Source organism: Aptenodytes forsteri, unplaced genomic scaffold (assembly GCF_000699145.1).
Source record: "Aptenodytes forsteri isolate BGI_AS27 unplaced genomic scaffold, ASM69914v1 Scaffold33, whole genome shotgun sequence".
Lineage (NCBI taxonomy): Eukaryota > Metazoa > Chordata > Aves > Sphenisciformes > Spheniscidae > Aptenodytes > Aptenodytes forsteri.
Window position 1 is genome coordinate 1,104,990 of NW_008795037.1, and position 22,247 is coordinate 1,127,236.

The 22,247-nt window shown below is 35.6% G+C and overlaps 1 protein-coding gene across 1 annotated transcript in view; it reads right to left on the minus strand.

Moving 5' to 3' along the window:
- The window catches only part of ITFG1 (integrin alpha FG-GAP repeat containing 1), an 89,305-nt gene extending 68,466 nt beyond the window's left edge, over nucleotides 1–20,839 (minus strand). The window contains exons 1-5 of the mRNA XM_019471396.1: nucleotides 20,769–20,839; nucleotides 19,166–19,311; nucleotides 17,261–17,318; nucleotides 16,605–16,679; nucleotides 12,471–12,565 (exon numbers count right to left, since the gene is read on the minus strand). Of these exons, the coding sequence (XP_019326941.1) occupies nucleotides 12,471–12,565; nucleotides 16,605–16,679; nucleotides 17,261–17,318; nucleotides 19,166–19,311; nucleotides 20,769–20,773 (379 nt within the window). The 5' untranslated portion in view covers nucleotides 20,774–20,839. The remainder of the gene's footprint in view (nucleotides 1–12,470; nucleotides 12,566–16,604; nucleotides 16,680–17,260; nucleotides 17,319–19,165; nucleotides 19,312–20,768) is intronic.
- Between the last annotated feature and the right edge of the window lie 1,408 nt (nucleotides 20,840–22,247).

Below are 22,247 nucleotides of genomic sequence, written 5' to 3' on the forward strand. Positions count from 1 at the left end.
AGAGAACCATGGTGGCTGGGATGTCACACAACTTAATAAAATCAAATAATATATTTAGCTATCTGCAGTGTAGGAGGAATAAATCAGGATACTACATGCAAGTCAAACTACAAAGAGCCAATAGAAAGACGATAATTTAAAACATCTAAAATGTTTACTATGTTAAAAATGTGGAGGTGCTTACAGATTTAAAGTCTTTGTTCAGCTGCTGTAGAAACCAAGTATTTTAATGTGAACACGTGTTCTACATTTTGAGAGTAGGAAAACAGAGCTATGTTTTCAGAGGAGGCAATCTACCATACATCTCTCTGGTTTGCAAGAGATCCGTGCTGAATATGGCCCTCTGCAGTAGCTTAAAGATGATTAAATTCAGCAACGTGCCTGTTTTGTTGAACTGAACTCCCTCACACCCCCGAAACAGCTTCTCTTGAAAGTTAGTAAACTACTGTTGCCCTTTGTTCCTCTTCATGTACTCCTCTGTCTCTCCTTTTTCCTAACTTGAGGCACATAACATTGTATACAACAAACAGAACCAACACACCAAAGCAGCTCCAAGGCTGCTGTAGTATTACACTGCACTGGTAAAATGCAAAGGCAGGCAAAGACAGCAGATAATCTTCCAGAAATAGTATAGAGGAGCTAGTGCCACACTGCTCCTAAGTTAAAGCCACAAGCTGTGATTTAGGGACAACTTAGGTACAGCAACACCACCTCTTGTTCTAGAGTCTGCTGAACCAATTCAGCCGGTGTGTTATTGCCAATTGTCCTCCTTTTTATCCTTAAGCCTTCTTAGAAGCTACGTGTCTCAAATGCTCATGCATATTTTTGTGAATAAACCCTCTGGCACTGCAATCAAATAGAATGCTTAATATTTACAAGTAATTTTCCATTTTGATTGAGAACATCAGAGACTTCAAAGCAAGCAAAACAAAATAATTTCTTCACAGCAGCAGAGTAAAAATGCAATGTAATTCAGACACCCCAAATAACTGTTTATGAATTTGTATAGTTCAGAATTACTAATGTTTTCTCCAAGTTTGTAGGAAAGAAACCTGTACGAAAAACCAAGCCCTGCCTGGTACAGTGTTTTCGGCCAGATGATTTCCAACCTAACTTATTCTATGATTCCATCTGGCTTTATTACGTAAGTTTTTGTGCCTAAGAGCCAAAAGCATATGAGAGAGGAAACAATTAAGGATCTGTTCAATTTATAAATATCTTTTTCTATACAGCCATGGCAAAAACTCCTTGCAAGCATCTCCTTCCCAAAGGAACGGTGTCCATGGCAGACATCTCCCACCACTATTGCTATAGCTTTCCATGCCTATTATTACTAAATTCTTCAATATATAAGGGCTGCAGGAGAAGAGATGGAGCCAACAAATGCGTTAAAAATCTGTATGTTCAGTACTTGGATTACACAACAATGAAGACATAACACAGTTCATTGCTACATTTTTTGTATTTTAATACACTAATAATCTTGAAAACTGCAACATTTTTGTTTTGCTTGTGGCTATATCAAGAAAATTCAACCCCTCTTTCCTACAAGGAATGCCTACCATATTACATATGCCCAGGAAAAGATATGCTGCCACATTGCCTTTAGAAGGCAGTTCTGGTCGTAATTTCAGCTGTAGAAAACAAAATCATTTGCACGCAGATCTCAAGTTAAAAAGCACGGATAAAGTATTGAGGGCCATATCATAACGCTCTGTTCAAATACTGATGAACCTAACACTACCACAATGTGATACTTACAACCTGAGGTTATAAAATCAAATAATCGGAAGCTCAGCAATCTCAGTTATTTACAGACTGCAAATGTGATACTCTGGATGCTTTTACTAGACAATAGGTACATAACGGGATACTAAAAACAATAAGCAAGGATGTATCTTTAACAACCCTATGCCAATTGTAGATTCTGGAGATACACAATGGGAGGAGGAAAAAAAAAATCATCAGTCTGGCCACTTTCCTACTGCCACTGACAGAGAAAGAATATTGGGTTAGCTGGATGGACCACTAGACTATGCCTGCAGGGCATTTCTTACGTTTCTGATTTGTGACGTGATGTTGTAAAGGTAAGTAAAATCCTTGATAGTTGGGATGGGGGAAGGTCTTCTTGTCAGATTCACATCTTCCTGAAATGTTACACCTACAGCCTAAGCGAATGGCTAGAAATAAAAAAAAAAAAGCAATACTGTCTAAGATGAAATGTTTCTCTTAAACAAATGCCAAGTGAAGTGTGTTCACATTTAAGTATGTTTTCCTATTTTTGATTTAACAGGCAGTGATTAACATAAAAACAACATAAGCAACAGGAAAATTCATAAACAAAGTTCAACAGCCTGGCAATAAGATAAAGAATCAGCCTGGGAATAAGATAAAGAATCAAGGAGGTTACCCAGCATTTTAGACCCACAACACTGAAAAGCAACCTAAATATATACCGAACACTTAATACAGAAGACATCTGACACACGCTGTGACACAAACTCACACTATATTAGCATTTTACTCACATTTTTACTTTCCCTAAAAAGTGAGTTGGTGAGCATATTTGGCTATTCATTAGAGTTAATTGGCTTAGTAATAAAATGCTGCTATCCAGGCTCTACTACATCTTATCAACAGTAAATAGATATACTGAAAAGCACCGAATTCAGCATTCATTCTTACAAAAAAAAGTAAGTGGAGATTATTAGAATTTATGTTTCAGCTTGAGAAAGGGAAGCTATTCATGTACTGTATTGCAAGCTCCAATAACCTAAAGCTCATTACAGAGGAACCACAGCAGCTCCATCCATCTTTATTTGATAGGATCAGCTAATTTTGACATTGTATCAACATATGGCCCAATGAAGACTGAAAAATCTCCCCAGAAAGCTACGTAAAACTTGTACAGCAAGACTGCATTGAGTTTAGTGCCTTTAGATCTATCTTGTACCAATACCAGTGTCATCCCAGATACATCTACAAACATTGAAATAATAATTTGAACACAGTGCACCCGTATCTTGACCCAGATCAATTTCTGATCATTTTTATTTAATATATCTAATGGAGCATTACATAACTACTAATGTTTATGGTAGCCCATCTTGGACACCAAAAGCATGGCATTCTTGCCACGGCGGCTCAGAAGCCAGGCACTTACAATAAAGATGCCTGATAGATAATCACCTCCTGAGAGCCCAATGTGTAATTGCAACAGGTTATTGGTCATGACAAAGGAATTCCATAGAAAAGATGGATTAAAATGCAAGACAGCATTCCAACACCTCAAACACGAAAGCATTTCTACTCTTCCTGCAATCCCTAGCTTCTTACACTATATCTTACAATTTTTGCCGCAGATGTAGAAATAATCCTATAGGCTGTTTCCAACCAAACAGCTCTACACCCAACAGCAGGTCCATCTCCGATCCTTATCCCACAGTATTCTTTACACAGACAATCCTAGACTCCTCTCAACCTAGTCTTATGCAACTATGCTTCTCTTATTCCACACAGCATCAGGTCAGTCCTCTTCTAATAACTTCAAGTCCATCTTTTAACATCCTCTTCTTGCAGAAATTCATCCAGTGTTTGCTCCTCATCATCTCCATCTAAATTCCCTACCTTCAGCCTAGATTTCTTCCCCACCTACCAACTTCTATTCCCACTTCCTGTGCATCATCTCTGCCTTTTGCCCCCTGCTCTCAGTTAAGCATCCAAACACTGGCAATAGTCCAGAGCCACAATGGAAGGGAAGGCTTTGATAATCCCTGTCTATGGTATGTTCACTACTGATGGCTGTTTTAGAAAGGCACAAATAGCAATTAAGGAAAACAACAACAAAAAAACCCCCAGTTGATATTTCTAAAACCTGTTTCAAACTGGCTAAATTTGGATGGATCTTTTAGTTAGAACAGCAAAAGCAAAGAGACCTTGCTATCTTTCAGGAAGGCTGTTTCAAAAGCAAGTGCTAGGTCACTAAGAAAAAAGTTGCCCTAAGTTACCAAATACCAAACGAGCTCCACCAGGACTTCAATCTGTGAAAAGTGGCTATGCATTTATAACTGAAGGTTACAAAAAGTTCAATGTGGAGGTCGGTAGAGCGCTTAGAAGACTTCAGCCCAACTGGAAAACTGCAGACTATCTTATTAAATAAAGCAGATAGTATTACAAACCCTACTTCCAAACATTGCTTTTTCTCATTAGGACTACTAGGAAATTGCAATAAAACCTAACTATACAGAATCTGCTCCAAGTTCACTTCTGATTATCCTTGTTATTTTCCTTCACTTTCGAGTGCTATAAAAACCAGTACTATTTATAGATGGAGCGTTCATTTCACTAATGACTGATTTGACCTTTCTGTTTAATGTCACAGGGCTTTATTTCAGAATTAAAACCCTCAGCATCTACGGTTGTCTTCAGAAGCCACCAGGGGCATGAGCAACATTCTTATGTTACAGCTTGACTTCACATTTACTTCAGAAGTTTAAGTTAATAAAGGAAAAAAAAGCGTCCCTATTTTTAAGCACTATCAAAATGCACAAGGTATTACCCAATTAGAACATAGACATGTACACTCCAAACATGCCTAAAAAAAATTTTCATTCATGTGGAAGAACAGGTGCATCTGTGCATATTCTTCAACTAGAAGTTACTTGTGGATACGAACATGCCTGCTTGTAGTGTATATGTATTGGTATATGTAGATATGTAAATAATGTAATGTAAATAATGTGCTGAACTAAAAGTCTCTTCTTTGCAGTGTGTTTGACAGAATGGTGGCAACTGTATTAAACTGTATTAAAATCATTAAATGCCATAAAGCCTAAGGACAAGTAAAAGGTAACTTTCCTTTATTTACATTACAAATTTTCCTCTATTTACATTACAGACCAACCTACCACTAGGAAAAAAAGTATTAAAAACAAAATTTAAAAAGTTATTGACAATTTTTTAGTTGTACTTACACAACTTTAGTTCTACAATACTTTTAACACGCACAAACCTAACTTTATACAAAAAAAGTTAGATATAGTCAGTTTTATTTCTTTACTACATGGAAATGGAAAACCAAACCTGACAAGTCTTGTGCTTCTGTGTGTAAGTTTTTCATTCAGGTAGAGAAACCCTCTATCATTTGGTATTCAGATTTGTTTGTCAAGTTGGCATTAGTACTGTACTAGAGAAAATGGAATACACCTACTGCCTAGCTATAGCAATTTAGCTTTTACAATATAGATACAAGTACCAATGCTCATGAGTTTGCAATTACCTTGTCATGAATTTTTGGTGCTAGTTACATGAAACAGTAAGTTAAGGAACCACTCCTTCCAATAACTTCCTCCTCTGAAAAATTTAAGCAAAAGGACTTCATATGTTCCAAACAAGCTAATTTGTGTTCACAAATTTTTTTTTTTTTTTTTAAGAAATGTGCTTATAGTAAAAGAGGTTGTGAATTTATTCTGCTTTTCAAATGGGTCTTTCAAAATTTAATAAGCATTTACTGGAACTATTTAGTAAAGCAGACGATAAACAATTATAAACAACATAATTAAGCACTAAAATCTCTTTCATTATTAAAAATTACTGTAGAAAAAAAATCCACATGTATTAATTTAAAAGCATCACTTAAATGGAAAGCTTTTAAATTAGGTTTATGCCAAATAGTTACGCTTCTGAATTTGCAGAGCAGGTAGGACTATTCCTCTGATTTTTTGCACTTCAAACATGAGTTTTCAGGCAGAAAATTCTGTTTATTTTCAGAATAAAGGCAACAATATTGTTTCAAGCAATAGAAGATGACCACTCAGTGTTAAGAGTGCTTTCAGAACCCATTTTCACATTCATGCTTTCTCAACAAAATGCTGTTTGGGGCAGAACCAATTTACTTCTCACCTATATTAAGTTATTGATTCCCATAAAAATACCATATTAGTACTCCCCAGTGTATATAATTATATCAGTATATAATTAAAAATTTCAAAAGGAATAGCTTTTGAGACACTTCATAATGGCAATTTTAAAATTGAAACTGGCAAGCAGATAGCACAGGCCATGGGTTAGGGTTGATAGCACAGGCCATGGGTTCTTTTAGAAAGATTAGGGAAAAACTTAAGTTAAAATAGCTATTTCTTTTCTCTAAAGATCTCTACTCATTCTTTAATTCTCCTTGTGAGGTAAGCTATGAGTATGAAAAGTGCCATTGGCAAAAGTAGACCAATCTCAGCTGCAGGAGGAGATGCTGCTAATTTGAGCAAATTAAATGAAAACTCCAATTTCATCTTAGGAGCAGGAACTTCCTGTGGTATTGAATACTGTGCAGAAACAAGTGGAGGAATAGAGGTAACAGGAGATCATGTCACACAGAGCATTTTTAGTTGGAGATAACAAATCTGTAAATAGTAAAAATAAAAGTAATAAAAAACAAAGCTTTGCAGACATAGATGGAGGTCCTCCAAAATGTATCCTCTGTATCTTATACATTTTTTGCCTCCATTATTTGCTGTAAACTCTCAGGTAAACTCTGTTTCAGAGCTTAAAACAGTTAAGAAATTTAAAAAATGTACCTGGTCAAGGAATGAAACAGTGACATGGCATTGCTGAATATTTGTTTTGGGAAAAAAACATATGGGAGGGGGCAAAACAGAGAGAACAATTTGACTTCAAATACATATGCACACCCCCACAGTTTTAAAATGCCACTCAAGGTTAGTTTTAAAAGGCCAGATAATTTGTTTGCAAACATAATGAGCCTGGTTATTTTCATAGAGAATAAATGCAGATCTATTGCATAAAATAAGCTTCGATGATAATATTATAGGCAGAGAGGCTACCAGCTTCCATCAAAAGGAAACTCACCAAAAATAAAATCAGTCTCTAACATCAAGTCTTCAGAATCCAGGTTTAAATGATTACAACGGAAGAATCACCTGTGATTTGAATGAATGGTTTTCAAGAAGAAAACGATCTACATGTATGCGTTTAAACTAAGAAGTGGGAATCAAAAAGAAAACACATTGTAAATGTTCTGGTACATTAAGTTTCTAGATTCCCAAAGCAAAACAACGTAAGAAAATTAACCATCAGAAATCAGTAAAGAGACTAGCAATTAGCTTATAGCAAGCTGTTTCTGACTAATGATTTTTCCCCTTTAGTTTTCCCAAAATAAAATTTATGATTTTTCCTTCATTTTATATAAACAGTTCCAGAAATATCTGCAGTTATACACACCATGTGCTAGTGTTCAACACAAGACAGGTTGTAAAAGCAGTATTTCCAAACTTCGGAATCACATAACCAAATAAGGCACAGAATATTTAATACATTAGCTATTTTTCATAGCATTCAAGGATACATTGACAGATGTACAGTATGAAGTTACAGTATGAGTCAGAGTCCAAGGCAGTTTGTCTCATCCATTTGAACATTTTAAAAATATTTGCAAGGACATGGCCTGACTTCTTGGTAGAAGACTTGTAGCTTTGAGTGCATACAAATTTATTGTTCATTAATAATCCTTTTTTTTCCAAGTAATTAAGTACTAAAATTTTGGCTTAGAAAGACAGCATTAGCCCTAAATGAAGATCTGACTTTTTAGGATGTTTTAAATAGAAACAATCAAGTTAACTAATTAGAAGAAAAAATTACATGTAGCAAAGTAATTGCTATCCTAAAAATTTCAACTTTAGATAAACACTCTTGATACACCTGTGAGAGCTTACATTAAGACAGTCTAATCAGTGTTCACCTAGTGACCCATGCTAAATTTAAACTTCAGCTTGGTCCAAAGTATTTATCTGAAAATGCTGACTGTAATGCAAATCAACAATGGCATAAACAAAATATGTTGTCTGTTGTCTAGCTTTAAATAGGTGATCTGTATCGGTACCCATCTCTACATCATTTCTGGGTGGTCCTTATCAAGTCCTTTTGCCTATCTTGGCCTCAGTTTCCAGCTATAACACTTTTCCTCCATGGTTTGGTTCATGTATTTCAGTTGTAAAATCTTCAGTATAATGACCATATTGCGAATAGCGTTTACTCAGTTAAACAGAATTCTCACCATCTCTTGACTACATCTGAAACGCATTTCTGAGAAAGACCGAGTTCCTTTTTATTTTGAATTGAGTGGACTAATGCAAAGAGAAGTTACTTTTTACCTCCTTCACTACAAGTCAAAAGAGTTAAATCCTGTACAAATACTTCTTTGCTTAAGTCACATGATGTAAATTTTTCAGTTTGAGAATATGATGTTTTTAAGACAGGCCTCTTACTTGAGGAGCCTGCTTTGGAAATGCTCACCTGGACTGTCATGCTCTATAAAATACACCTGATGTTAATCTGTTCAGACAAGCCTATTGTTATTAGCGTCAAGATTATTTTCTTAAGCTAGCTATTAAGAAGAACTAATGACAAGCGTGAGTATGTATTACTGGACACCCAATAGCCCTGTTCTAACAAGGGTCACCACATTTTCTCCTCATCTTTCAGTCTATCTCAGTGCATGTACGAACAGTGACATTGATGGTAGGTAGGTAGACTAGATCATTTCCAGACATTCCTTCTAATCTCAGCCATTCTGTGAACTAGATATTCCTCCCAGGAGCAACACACGCTTAATACACATGCAGAAGACACTTGAAAATTTTTATTTACTTCATCTGTAAAGCACACATAGACCCTTTGGTAGAAGTTTTATACTGCAAATTTTTGCATGGATTATATAAAATTCCTGGCCTAACTCAAAATTACTTACTGAATTAAAAATTATAAGAAGCTGAGATTTCTACATGAGGATGCTTTATTTAAAGACAGCAGCAACATTACTATCTGAAACGGCCTAGTTTATATCTCACCAAGAAAGATTAGTATTACCTTTGTTGTTGTTAGTGGATTTTTGGATTATAAAATCCTTAAACAGTTAGCCTTTCATGAAGCACTGTTAGGGATTAAAAACATCTTTATGAACATGTTCTCATATAATGAAATCATAACAATGCAACTTCATTTTACCCAGAGAAGGAGAAGCGTACCAATTAAAAGCTCTGTTTTGAGGGTTTAATATCAGCAGGTTGAAAACGGGTTAGGCAATAAACTAGCAAAAAGATTCTCAGCCCAAAGAGGATTTTTTCTTTTTTTATGTCAAGCACACTTTAAATTTCCTAAGCTGTTTATAATGATAGTTGCCAAAATTAGCCCAGCTAAAAATCACGGAATTGGCTGCATCTGTTACAGAATACAAAGAGCCCCAAAACATTGCAGAATATTAGAAAAATGTCTTAAAAAACCCTCAAAAAACAACAAGTAAAGATGGCATATTCTGGAGATTTGGTTTTGATTTGTAAACAAAAATCAGTGCATCCATTTTAGGTACAACTATATCTTCATATTCATGAATAGCAGCATTGCCTGTGAGTAAATACTCTGAATTTTTCAGTCAAAAAGTACCACAGCAGCATCAAATGTCATGATTATTAAATCTTTTGGACAACAGGATTTCAGTATGCAGACTATTCCCCTGCATCCTCGTCAACGCCTCCCTCCTAATTAATATGATTCTAATGTGTACCAGGACCTATTCTTAATGAGGTTTTGTTCCAACTCAAGAATGGTAGTGCGGGTGAATACACAAGAGAGTCACAAGAATCCTCTCCTCTTCACTAGCTCTACCTGAACCAACCAATAAGTAATAGACTCCACTGACTCCATTGAGAAGTAACACAGTACGAATCGCACTCCTCTCTTTGCTGGTACAGTAAGGCTGCGCTGCCCCAGCTATGCTAGCAAGGAACAGAGCCGAACAAACAGGAGAAGCATTTAGCTGCCTTCTGCAAAGTCTACCCAGACTGCACAGAGCGAGACACAGGCCTAGTTGTGGGCATACTACAGTAATATCAGCACCTTATTTTGGCCCTATTTGACAGAACGCATTTAGAATCACACTACTGTCAGTACTGTATGGACAGTTACATACAGGTTGTTTTTTGGTTTGCCTTTTTTTTAAGTTTATATCAGCTGACTACTTTTATGACTACTTCTATGAGTCACTTGCCCAACTCCGTACAGACTAACACAAGTTACAGGAGACATGGTGAGAACACTAAACAGGTATTTTTTGGAAGAGGCACAATGAGACTCAAGGTGCAATTTCATGCTTGGTTAAAGGCAGGCTACAACTGCTGCTACTAAAAGAGGAGTCAACCTTCTCTCTGCGCTTACATTGGCTCTGGCAATCCTGAAGCTGCATGGCGAGTTGTATCAGCTTAATAACTCAAGTGAAAATGAATTGTGTTCCCCATCAGGCCCAGTTCCTGAGCAGTTACTATAGCTGAGGGAACTGCCATAAATGTGCAGACAGGACCAGACGATTGGTGCCTTTTCATTTTGGCAGCAGGCAGTCTTGGAATAACACATCAGTCATGAAATATCAGATATCACCAGTAAAGTATTATTTTTCAGCAACATATGCCGCGTTCACAGTTAGTCCAACTTTCATAGGGACAGCAAAAAAAACAATTTACCATTCCCATCTTAGAAGCAAAAAATTATTTTAAGAAAAATAATTCTGTGGTAATATTTTCTCCAGTTTTCTTCTCAGAATGAATTATTTTCCTTGAAATTTTCCTCAGGTTGCTGTAACATAACACGTATTTCAGCCTGAGGTGTTAATATCCTTGCTGTTACAAGCAAATAAAAGTCAGGATCTTCCTACGGAGAGTGCTTCATAGAAGCCTCTATTTACAACTTGAGATATGAATAAAGATGTGAATCTATAAAACCTCCTGGCACTCCCCAACACAAGATCCTGACTTTCATTTCTGTTTAATAGAGGAACTTCCATATATCACTAGCACTAACTGGAACTCTCTGGACATTGTTTAGGCTGTTAGCTGTCATAAAATACATTTGTGCACTCATGCAAAAATCAATCAATCTGTGATTGATCTATGTAAGCAACTTTGACTTCCTACCTTTGCCTACCTATGAGTTTAGATTTCAATATATTAATCTCAAAATGCTACCTGGAATGCTCATCTACGCTGCCCATGCCACTAAAACAAAATTCCAAAGGATTTATAGAACTAAATGTGTTAGAATCAGTTATTACCTGACACTGATTATGGTAAGCAACCGTATATTTAATTTTCCAGTTGGAATTTCCACTTGGCAGCTTCGTGCAGCAATATGCCAGAACTGAATACTAAGGTTTGACTATGCGCTAAAGCAATTAACTTAATCCCCAACATTTATAAGCATCTTAATTAAATTTATGGACTCTTTTCTTTCTCATTCCCATGCTACTAAATAGGAAAAAAAATAAGCTCTTTCCAAAATTACCATATATGAATTGATGTACATTGCACATCCAGCAGAAGGAAAATGGCCTCAAGTTGCGCCAGGGGAGGTTTAGATTGGATGTGAGGAAAAATGTCTTTACTGAAAGAGTGGTTCAACATTGGAACAGGCTGCCCAGGGAAGTGGTGGAGTCCCCATCCCTGGAGGTATTTAAAAGACGTGTAGATGAGGCGCTTAGGGACATGGTTTAGTGGGTGGTGGTGTTGGGTTGACGGTTGGACTCGATGATCTTAGAGGTCTTTTCCAACCTCAATGATTCTATGATTCTAAGGTTAAGCATTTCAGAATTCATTTAGTGTGTGAAGCAATTAAGTTTAGCACAATGTTTAAGTGTGCTTGGAGGTACGAACCAGGTATGTAAGTGATAAATAGATTCATCGTGGTAATCAAAGGCTAAATTGCATTGCATATTTCACAAAAAACCCAAACAAAACAAAGCCACCAAAGGAAGAATACAGTTTATCTACCATAAGAAAAGTTGTCTCCAGTACTCATATGTGAACAGTGAATTATAAATAGGTTGTAGGATTGCTTATATAGTAAAAGAAGAATAAAGTCTCACATGCTATTTCCTCAATCAGTGCTAGAATTAACTACAACAAAATAGAATGAAGTCATATTGAAATCTTCAAGAAACAAATTATAAGTCCAGTCTTGAAAACATTCTTCTGAATGAACTATAAAACTATTTTCAGACTCAAGATGAAGAAAATGCAGCCCTGCTTCTGATTCAATTGCAAACTGAATACTAGAGTACAGTATCACAAAGAACTGAAAACAATGCTTTAATGGTGAACACAAAATTATTCAGAACAAGCATTAGTTCTAATTAAATCATCATCAAGAAATAGAAAATGTTATTAGGCTATTCATTTTGGCAGTTATTTTTTAAAAACCAGAATCTTCAAATTGTAGATATTAAAATAATTAAAAATAAAACAAAAATCAGAAGTCGCAGTCATATAATTACTGAATACAACATTCCAGAACCAACACTTTACAACCATCAATTAAATTTATTAAAGTATTAGAAGGTAATTGCAATACATTACATTGTATACTTAGTGATAAATACTTTTAGAAAGGTATTTAACACCTTTATGACTTACCAGCAGTGAAGTCATTATTTAAATCTATAAACGCATGAGAGTGCGGTATATACATTTTATTTTGAGTTTCCAACACAGCATGCCATGATAAGTTCCTACAGACGAGAATAAAAAGCAATACATTTCATCAATGCCTAGGGACTGTTAATCATAATATACCTTTTAAAAAGAAAATTGTGAAGCTTCAAATAAAATTGAACAGAAAGTATGTTCTCCTAATGCTAAGCTAAAATTACTACTTAGCTTACTCTAGTTACTTAGTATATTGCAATTGCTTGAAAGGTTCTGCGAAGGATGATTCATAGCACAGGGGCTTCAGTTAGATTTTATTAACTTTCTAAAGCAACTTTTCTTATACACAGAGAAGTATCACTACCTACAAAGTGAAATTTAGTGCCTAGACTTCAACCGTAAATCTCGAGACACTGATCACTGTCCTCCCCGGTTTCCTCAAGCAGTTTTACTATCAGTACTTCTGAAATCTATTTTAGGATTAATAAAGATGAGCAAAAATGGACATAATTAACAGCTCATGCCTGCTGTATGTAAATGGACTTTATTTTCAGTCACTTAAAAAAAATCAACACAAGAATTAATCTCTCACATTATGATGGACTACAGGCTAATTATGGCATTTCCCAAGCAGGTGATACTTTTATTTATTTATAAACATACATGCCCCGCTGGTTTCTGTTCTAAAAATTAATGAACTTCCAGCAAACCTCCCTATTAGCAGCGCATTGAAATATAACAAACCCTTCAAAAAGTCATAGCTGTTGAATCATCAGTAATGTTACTTTCAGAACCCTTACCTAATACACTCAGAAAAATCTCAATATGCACTATACAATAGCAGGACAGTGATATTACTACTGTCTGGAATGACTTAGTTTATTCTAGTGACATCACATACATATTACTAAAGTCCTTATCTTCTGTGACTATTTTACGGTAAGAAAAAAAATGAGCTTCTGATTACTTCCCAGAAATCATAACTAAGTCTTAGAAATGTTAAAAGGAATCACTTCTTATTAAAGAAATAATTAAATATTTTCTATAGTTTTTTCTATGTATTCAGTTTTGAAGACAGTCAAGAAAGTTAGTTATACAGCTCTAGTATAATTTTAAAAACATTTTAGATGAAAAATAGAAAAACGCTTTTCTAAGCAGATGTCATAAAGCTGTTTTCCACATACAAGACATTGCTTATGCTGCTACCTATAGCACTCAGTCTTATTTTGAGCTGTAATGAGTAAGTTTATTTGTATCCTAATGCTACTGAAAGGATTTCTTAAACAAAACGAAACAAAATGTCTCCCATTTTTCCATATCTTCAAAAGCTCATTAAATTTTTCAATATATAATCATTTACAAGGTGTTCAGAAACACCCTTGTAAATTTGAAATCTCTGTTCCATAAGCCATCAATTTAAATAAAAGTAATGGTGATAAAATTCAAGTTGGGATTAGTGACCAAAAACATATTGCCAAGAAGGATATCGTTTCCATTTACACATTTAAATGTTATTTACCCTACATCACTTCTGAATGATCTCTGAGGAAAAGAAAATAGCCAGTTAGGAACAACAGGTATAGATTTGTTAAACTCAGTGATGGGGTGTTGTGGGGATGGGAATCTCACTAACAGACATCTCCTGAGTTTGATTTTAATGAGCAAACATTGTACCACCTGGCATGAGAAGGCACGTAAACAACGGAGGAAGCAATATGCTGCAGCTGAAAGGAGGAAAAGGAATGTGCTGCAGCTGGAAGGAGAAAACAAGATAAAGGCCATGAAGGCATTTCACAACAAGTGAAGGAGGAGGAAGAACGGGCCAGTCTACTAGAGCATAGATGCGCGTGAACACAAGGCTATAACCTCTCTGCAAGCTGCAGGTAGCGCGTGTATGCTTCTGCTTGCTATAAAAGATGTGATCAAGAGCAATAAAGGTCTTTGGCTACTGCCTGCCAGAGTCAGTGCCACTTAAATCCCCACAGGGTGTGGCGGGGTGAAAGCCTTACTCAAGCATTTCTTAAGGGCCACGGAGATGCACAATAGAAAGCTGATGTACTGTTGCCATAGAAACAGAGTAATCAGCTCATTGATTTCCCCAGTGGTAACAGACCTCTCCTGACACAATAGCTAAAGACAGCCACAGAGGAATGCAAAGACTTCCTAACACACTCTTTCTTTTAAAATAAACCTAAGTATTGATTGTATGCAAACCTAAACCAGCTGTGATGCCAACACCTGGATTTCTCCTGAAAGACAGAGCTGCAAGTTTCTATGTGAATGTTACTAAATAACATTCAAGACAATCCTACCAGGTTCCACTTAAAAGCTGCAAAATAGCAAGTTAGAAGATGCAAACTTCAAGTAACTGATTTAAAGGTCCAATCCTCTAAGAAAACACAAGTCCAGTTCCTAATTTTTCCAATTATTCATTATCAGTCAAAAGAAAATAGTTCAAAAAGAAAATGTCAAGAGTGGTTTTCAAATCATCACAAAGCTAAGAACAATGTATTTATTTTGACATTTATAATCCAACTTGCATCCTAAAAATAATTTCTGCTATCTTTTGAGCACATTCTTTGACAATTGAGAGAAAAATCTCTAAATCAGGGAAAGAGCTCTAATTCAAGTATCCTTCTTTTGAGGCTTCTTTCTTTTTCAAAGAATGCCCAAACCCACAACACTATCAATGAAGTTCTTCCTTACAAAAGTCAAAGACTGAATGTATGGCTAAGTTCCTGTGACTTTTGCCTAACTGAAAAGATGTACAGACCCATATTTTTTAGTAAAAAAAAAAAAGGTCATCCATCACTGTTCAATAATGAAACTTTCACTAACTCAGAGTCACACCAATTTGTGTCCTTGAATACACAATCCTAACAGTTCTGATAAAGAAAAAGAAAGCTTTGGCTTTTGAGATTACAAACTTCAAAAGCAGTATCAGGAAAACTGAATAGAAAGGGAGCTGTCCTTCTCTAGGGTCCAGTAGTGTTTTTAACAGATAACTTATTTGCAAAAGACAGATTTAAACTTCTTTGGCATCTTGCCCAATAATAGAAACATTGCTACTTTTACAATTTTTGTTTAGAGACTGCTTCTTCTAAGTCAGTAGAGATCCATTCTTCTGTTATGCTTTGATTTCAGCATTCACACCCAAAACAGTTAAACAAAAATAATCCTTTGCAAAGTCCTTGCTAACCATTTAAATATTCCATTAAAATAATAATTTTTATCCCAGTATTTGCTAGCTAGTCCCATTCTAGAAATTCCAGGGCTAGCAGAAACTTTACTAACAAAACTTAGTCCCTTTACTGCAATCTCATCTCGTAAGACTTCACCCAACTTCTATCTGCCGAAGAGTGGCCTTAGCCACTCCTTAACATAGATGTGATACAGAGAACATCACTTGCATGCGCACTTATATTGCTACTTAAAGTCACCTCTGCCTTATGTCTCTTTATGAAGCTCTTCCCCCAATAAGCATACCAAATATTTTCCTCAATATGTAGCTTAGTACCCTTACACTTTGCACTTCCCGTGCTTTTGATTTCCCATGTTGTCTACCCTTCCCATTACAATTGATTTCCTCGACAAACGAGAGCTGAACTTTTTGTTTACCCCAAACTCTTGCACATTTTCCTTTTGCCATCCCTTATATTATAAGATATGTTCCAGTACTTCTCACATCATCAACCTGCCACTTCATCTATTAGACTAAATGCAGCTTAAATTCTACAGACGCTACTTAAAAACTTTGGTTTATATTTTCGTACAGCACAGAATTCTGTAATACAGATTATAATAAAAAAATACCAAAGTGTACTAAACAAAGGAGACTATAACTGTTCCAAGAAACAATTATCCTATTTCTCATGTCAAATAACAGGGATTTTGTTTTCTCAGCTCTCATTTTATAGGGGAAGTAGACATTCTGTAACACTTTAAAAATTAGATGCAGTGTGTCGTAAAATGTTTAAAGACACACATGGAAATGAGAGAAGATTCACATGTTTGCACAGTTCCAGTTAAACACGAGTCTTACGCCTCTTTAATAAGAACAGAAGCGGATGCACAATGAATAAGTTCTCAAAATTCATGCTAATAAACAAACCCTTAGCTTACCCGCCTATGAATATCTGGGGCTTACTTGAATCACTTGTGACACCAAAGATGTCAGGAATCAAGTCTCCATTAAAGCTGAAAACGCAAAACAATTTCAGTATCACCTTAGTCATTATAGGAGTTGAAATTAACTGTTCATAAGTTAACCTGTATTTGGTTAGCATTTTCCCACCAAGCAATGAATAATTTTCAGCTATGTCATCTTTTCTGAATTTTGGCTCTTTGGCTGCTGGTAGTAGCACGCTTCTTTCAATATTTTACACTATGCCATGCATTTGATTTTCCAGCTATGTTTCCCGCCTCTCTTTTGTTCGGCACTTCACACAGAGGGAAGTGCACTGTGCTCGGTCTGATAAGCCAGTAAGGTTTTTGCTTTACAAATTCACCAAAAAATGAATGGCTCTTTTGCTTCATAAAACAGAGTACTGAAATTAAAAGAACTAAAAGCTTATTTAGTTACTATTGCAGGATGATATAATATAAGGTTTGTAAAGATGACTGTTATGTTTTGTCACCTTTTGTTAGACCGGTTGACATTACACAAACAACCCTGTTCTTAAAGAGCATGTATTTCAAATTTTAGCATCAAAATATATTTAAGTTGCTCTTAGTCACCATTATAAAAGTTGTTTTCTAAAAAAGTAGGTCATACTTACTCCATTACTAGAGGCTCATCTTGAAAACTCTTATTTAACAAAGTTTTATGGTTAAGATCTGAAAACAGAAAATATTAATTTGATTCAGTTACCAACATTATGACATTTGCATGATTAAAAAGAGTCAGCCACCACTGAACATAAACAACTAAATGGCTTCCTGAAATCATGCAGGAAAGGTGAGTTACAGTTAAAATGCTGAAGCTTCTTCTCTCTCCACTAAACTACTCTTATTTAACATAGTTTTATGGTTAAGATCTGAAAACAGAAAATATTAATTTGATTCAGTTACCAACATTATGACATTTGCATGATTAAAAAGAGTCAGCCACCACTGAACATAAACAACTAAATGGCTTCCTGAAATCATGCAGGAAAGGTGAGTTACAGTTAAAATGCTGAAGCTTCTTCTCTCTCCACTAAACTCTTCAACAAATTATTCTGAATAGATCTTAGTGAAACCTATTTCTATGTATGACTGCAATCACACAGACACACAAAATCTGAAACAGTCAGGATGAAGACAGTCTAAAAATCTAACATTGTACATAAGACCTCTGTTTAATGTTTTGTCACTGTAAAAAACATTCTTAATCATATACACTGAGTGTTTGATATAAGGATGAGAAATAAGATTGCCTAAATGGGAAGCAAGGAGTCTAAGTCCTAATCGGGTTATCACCTCTCAGACTTCACTTTTACTTGTAATCCAAACTCCTTGCCACATCATCCCCGTTTCCTTTATCTCTCCATACTGTTTCCCTTCTTTCCCATTTCCACATTTTATATGACAGTGCCCTCCTATTGACTTGTCTGTCACACTTCCATTACCCAAGTAGGCACCACATACCTTCCCAGTAGCCTGACTACATACCAACCATTGCCTGAATTTTTAACCTCTGATTCCTTTTCTAAGCCCCATATGCTCATTTGTGCCTCTCCCAAAATTTGTTTATTCAGAAGCAAGACAGCATAAGTTAATCTAAATCCTTCATATTCTTCCCAATATTACAGATACTTCCTATTCTCTTAATACTTGATCCAGTGCACCTTCCCAGGTTGCCTGTTTCACCTCTGATTAAAGCCAGAAGCAATGGTATCTAAGGTCATCACTTGCCTCACCTGTAACTATTTTATAACACAGTTGTTTATAATAGTGATTATTCTTCATTAGTTTTTGCAGACTTTAGAGCATCTTCTTTTGCTTTTCTGTTCTTCAAACCGTAAACTTTTCCTAAAACCCTTTCCAAGCAAAGTCAACAGAAAACAGAAGAGACTTCAAGAGTTCACACAGTCCATGACTCTACCCTAAGACAGAATCAGCTATACCTACAACACTGCTAAAAGACTCTTGAAAAGTTGATTCAAAAGTTCTTGAAAACTTCCAGTGATAGAGACTCTAGAAACCTCTCTCCCAAAACCTACTTTAGTGTGTCACTGTCTTTAAAGAATTCAGTTTAACAGAAATAAGAGTGTTATATCACTGTTGGTAAGTTTAGGTATAATATTTTGAAAGTTTATGCACTAAACTTTACACCAGGTTCTCAGCGCATTTTAAATTCAAGATAAGTCTTTTGAGATAATCTTTGTGAAGCTGACATGCATAATGGGGAAGCCATGAGAAGTAGCTCTTCAGTTAGTAGGTTACTGTCAAACTATAATATTGTTTGCTTATGTCTGTTGCATGATATAAAGCAAGAGTTTTAGCTTTGTTCTCTTTCATTAATTATTGAATACAGTTTAACAGCAAGATAATATATGGGTATGAAGCTGAATAGCTGCTAATCCCTATTTTAGTTGTAAAAACAATCACTACACTCTAAAATGGAGTTATAACTTTCTGACAATACTTTGAATTATTAAGAAGTCTAACAATCTTATTAATAAGCACTCTCAGCAACTCACCTAATGTTTGGTTGTGCCCCCAGAAAATAAACACTGAAAGTTCATCTCTGCCATGATTTTGTGCCCGGGTAGTCAGCAGGACATCCATTTGCGAATCACCATCATAATCTCCAGGAACTACACTGGTTATGGTAACACTGAGAGATCTAGAATTAAAAACAAACAAAAAACCACGTGCAAATAATTGTACAAATGTGTGCATGAAAATTGAAAGTACTTGTGTGTTCAAAGGCTTGCCTTTTCATCCCAATTATTATTAGTTGGTCTAATACAATATTATCGTTCAACAATCTGGCTTTTTATAAAGTCCTTATGTATTGCAAAAGTAACTTTAAATCAAGCATGCTGCAGGCTGTCTTCCTCTAAGGAAGGATGACATTTTTAACTCTAAACTTCAGCTAACAGGCATTCTGCAGCCACATCCTGTTTGTTAATGCTATCTAGACTTCATTAAAACCCTTCATTTGTTGTAGAACCAGTCCTCAAAAACGCGTTCCAGAGAGCAGAATCTTTTGGTTGCATTCCAAGAGCAAGACCATAAAGCAACAGGAGCAGTTTAAGCAGCAGGAGTCAGCCAGATAGCTAGATCTTTTTAAAGACAATATAATCTCCTCCTATCTTCTGCCACATCTTACCACGCCTCCCTACATTTGTTTGTTCTATCTTTTCTTACTTGGTTACCTACTCAGAGACTCTGCTTTACACATATAAACATGGATCATTCTGTTAAGAATTAAAAGCAGATCATTCCTAATGCACTAAACAAATTAGCTCCTTCCAAGATAGGAGGGAATAAGGAAAAATAAAAATATATAGAACTATAGAAGATGAAGCTGAGCTATTACAGCAATTTAACTTTTAACAGACATAATACTATTAGTAAGCATTATTCATAAGCAATGACATATCCTGTAATACTATTATGGTTAAAACTATACACATGTACATAAACACACAGGTTGTTTTACATTTATTAAAAATTGATGCTTTTTTTAAAGCCACATTTAAACTTTAGAAAGGAACAGACCTCTACACAGAAATACCAGAACACCATTCTCCATATCTCTTTCTAAAGCAGATGATATTGGCTGGATTCCATTAGTAACTACAGCAACTAGAAGAATTTCCCTGAAAACACGTCTTGGGACAGAGACTAATACTACCTGCCAAAAGGACTTAACCTATGATATGGAACAATAGTTCGCTTTACTAGGAAATAAAGTCCTGAAAAACCAAGTCAACTGCAAAAATATTCCAAGATATGGGTATTTTTAATACTAATTAGAGGACAAAAAAACCCCCATAGAAATTCCATAAGGGGGTGGGAAGTCACACCTATTAGTTAACAATATGAATGACAAAACTCATCTCCACAAATTCTGTCATCTGATCCACAAAATCCAAACAAATCAAAACAAAAATGTATGAGGAAGTTAATCAGGAAACCGATCAAAGAACTGGAGCTCTAAGGGCAAGCTGAACAACACAGTCGAACAGATGACTAGAATTGTCTGTGCTGCTGTTATGTTCCCGCTGACTGCAGAGATGCACTTTCAAGAAAAATGGCCACTTAATTGTTTCACCATTGAATATCAATACTTACTTCATCGGTAACTTAACACGGGGCTTAAAGTAGGGCTCCTTTTGGTCAGCCAAAAAGATAATCAACTCACTTCCTGCAAAAGCAAGTAAGATGATAAATAACAGAGGAGGATTGTAAATGCTTTATATACAAAAACAACTTTTAAAAAGCTATGCCACAAATAGTCATTCCTCACAGTAGCAAAACTTTGAAAGACTTCCCATACAACTACTTCCTTCTCATTCAAAAGGAAGCAAAAGGAGCACTTCTTCAATACAACCTATAAATCTAATTGCATCTCAAAGGAATGCAAATATCAAGAATCTTCTTTGGGGCTTAGTGTTAGACCTTTCTCTCTGCTACTCTTATCACATCGCATAAAATAAAACTTCCTATAATGAGTTAAGAAACATTACATGTGGAAAAGTAGTAGGCATCAGTTCCACATAAATAATTAAAGCTTAAAAGCTAACTCAAATGAATTCTTTTAATACTGTCTCTGACATAGCAGGATCTGATACTGCTTTCCCAAGCCAGATGACAAAAGCACTTTAAGTGAAACTCACAGAAGTAACCTGGTTCCCTGCGGCACTTCCTCATTTAAAGGCAATGATACAAGCCACTATCATTTAATTATTTCAGGAAGAGCTAAATAAAAGCCCATATTTTATGTTGCACAAATAATTGAAACTCAGGGAAGAAAAAAAAATTTTAACCTGAACGATGAAGTGTATTTTCAGTCAGCCAACCACAATACACACGCACTTACTCCTTCAAGTAAAATAATAGTTCACAGCTAAAGAAAAGAATATTTTTACTCATCCTTTACTATGTTTGTTTTCTGCATTCTCCAAGAAACTCACCTGTAGCATCCCAAACTGCAAGAACTAGGTTACCTAATTGAAAATAACTCTACGGCTCCAAACTCGAGCTACCATAGTATATTTCAAGAGCATCATTCTGGGGCAAAGTTCACAGCTGTGAAATAGCAGAATACAAGCTTCCTGGCTATGAAAAAACAGATAACTGCCATAAATGTATTTGCCAAGGAGAATATTCCAGCAAATGAGTAAATGACAACAAACCCTTTTGAAATGGATAGGGGCAACTACTGCAGTCCCACCTGGCAAGCTAATAAAGCCTGTGTTGCACTACATATTCACAGATGATTGAAAAAGTCAGCACGCAGTAAGGTAAAGAATTCTGCCGGCTGGTTAAGCTTTTGATAATAAAGCTGTAGGTTGTCTGCTAAAACTTGTAATTCTGATTTCACGCTATAGACTTTCACCTGCCTTTTTATCATCTACGTGGTAAAGTAATGATGATGATGAAGCAGCAAATGTGTTTTTACACATACCAGGTTCCAAGTCAATTATACTGCTCAGAAATGAGATTTTATGGTCACTAAAGATAGATCTATGAAAATTTCAGCTCAGTGCTCATCAATAGTCAAAACAAACTGACTGCTGGAAATTATTAGATGAACAGAAAACAAAATCA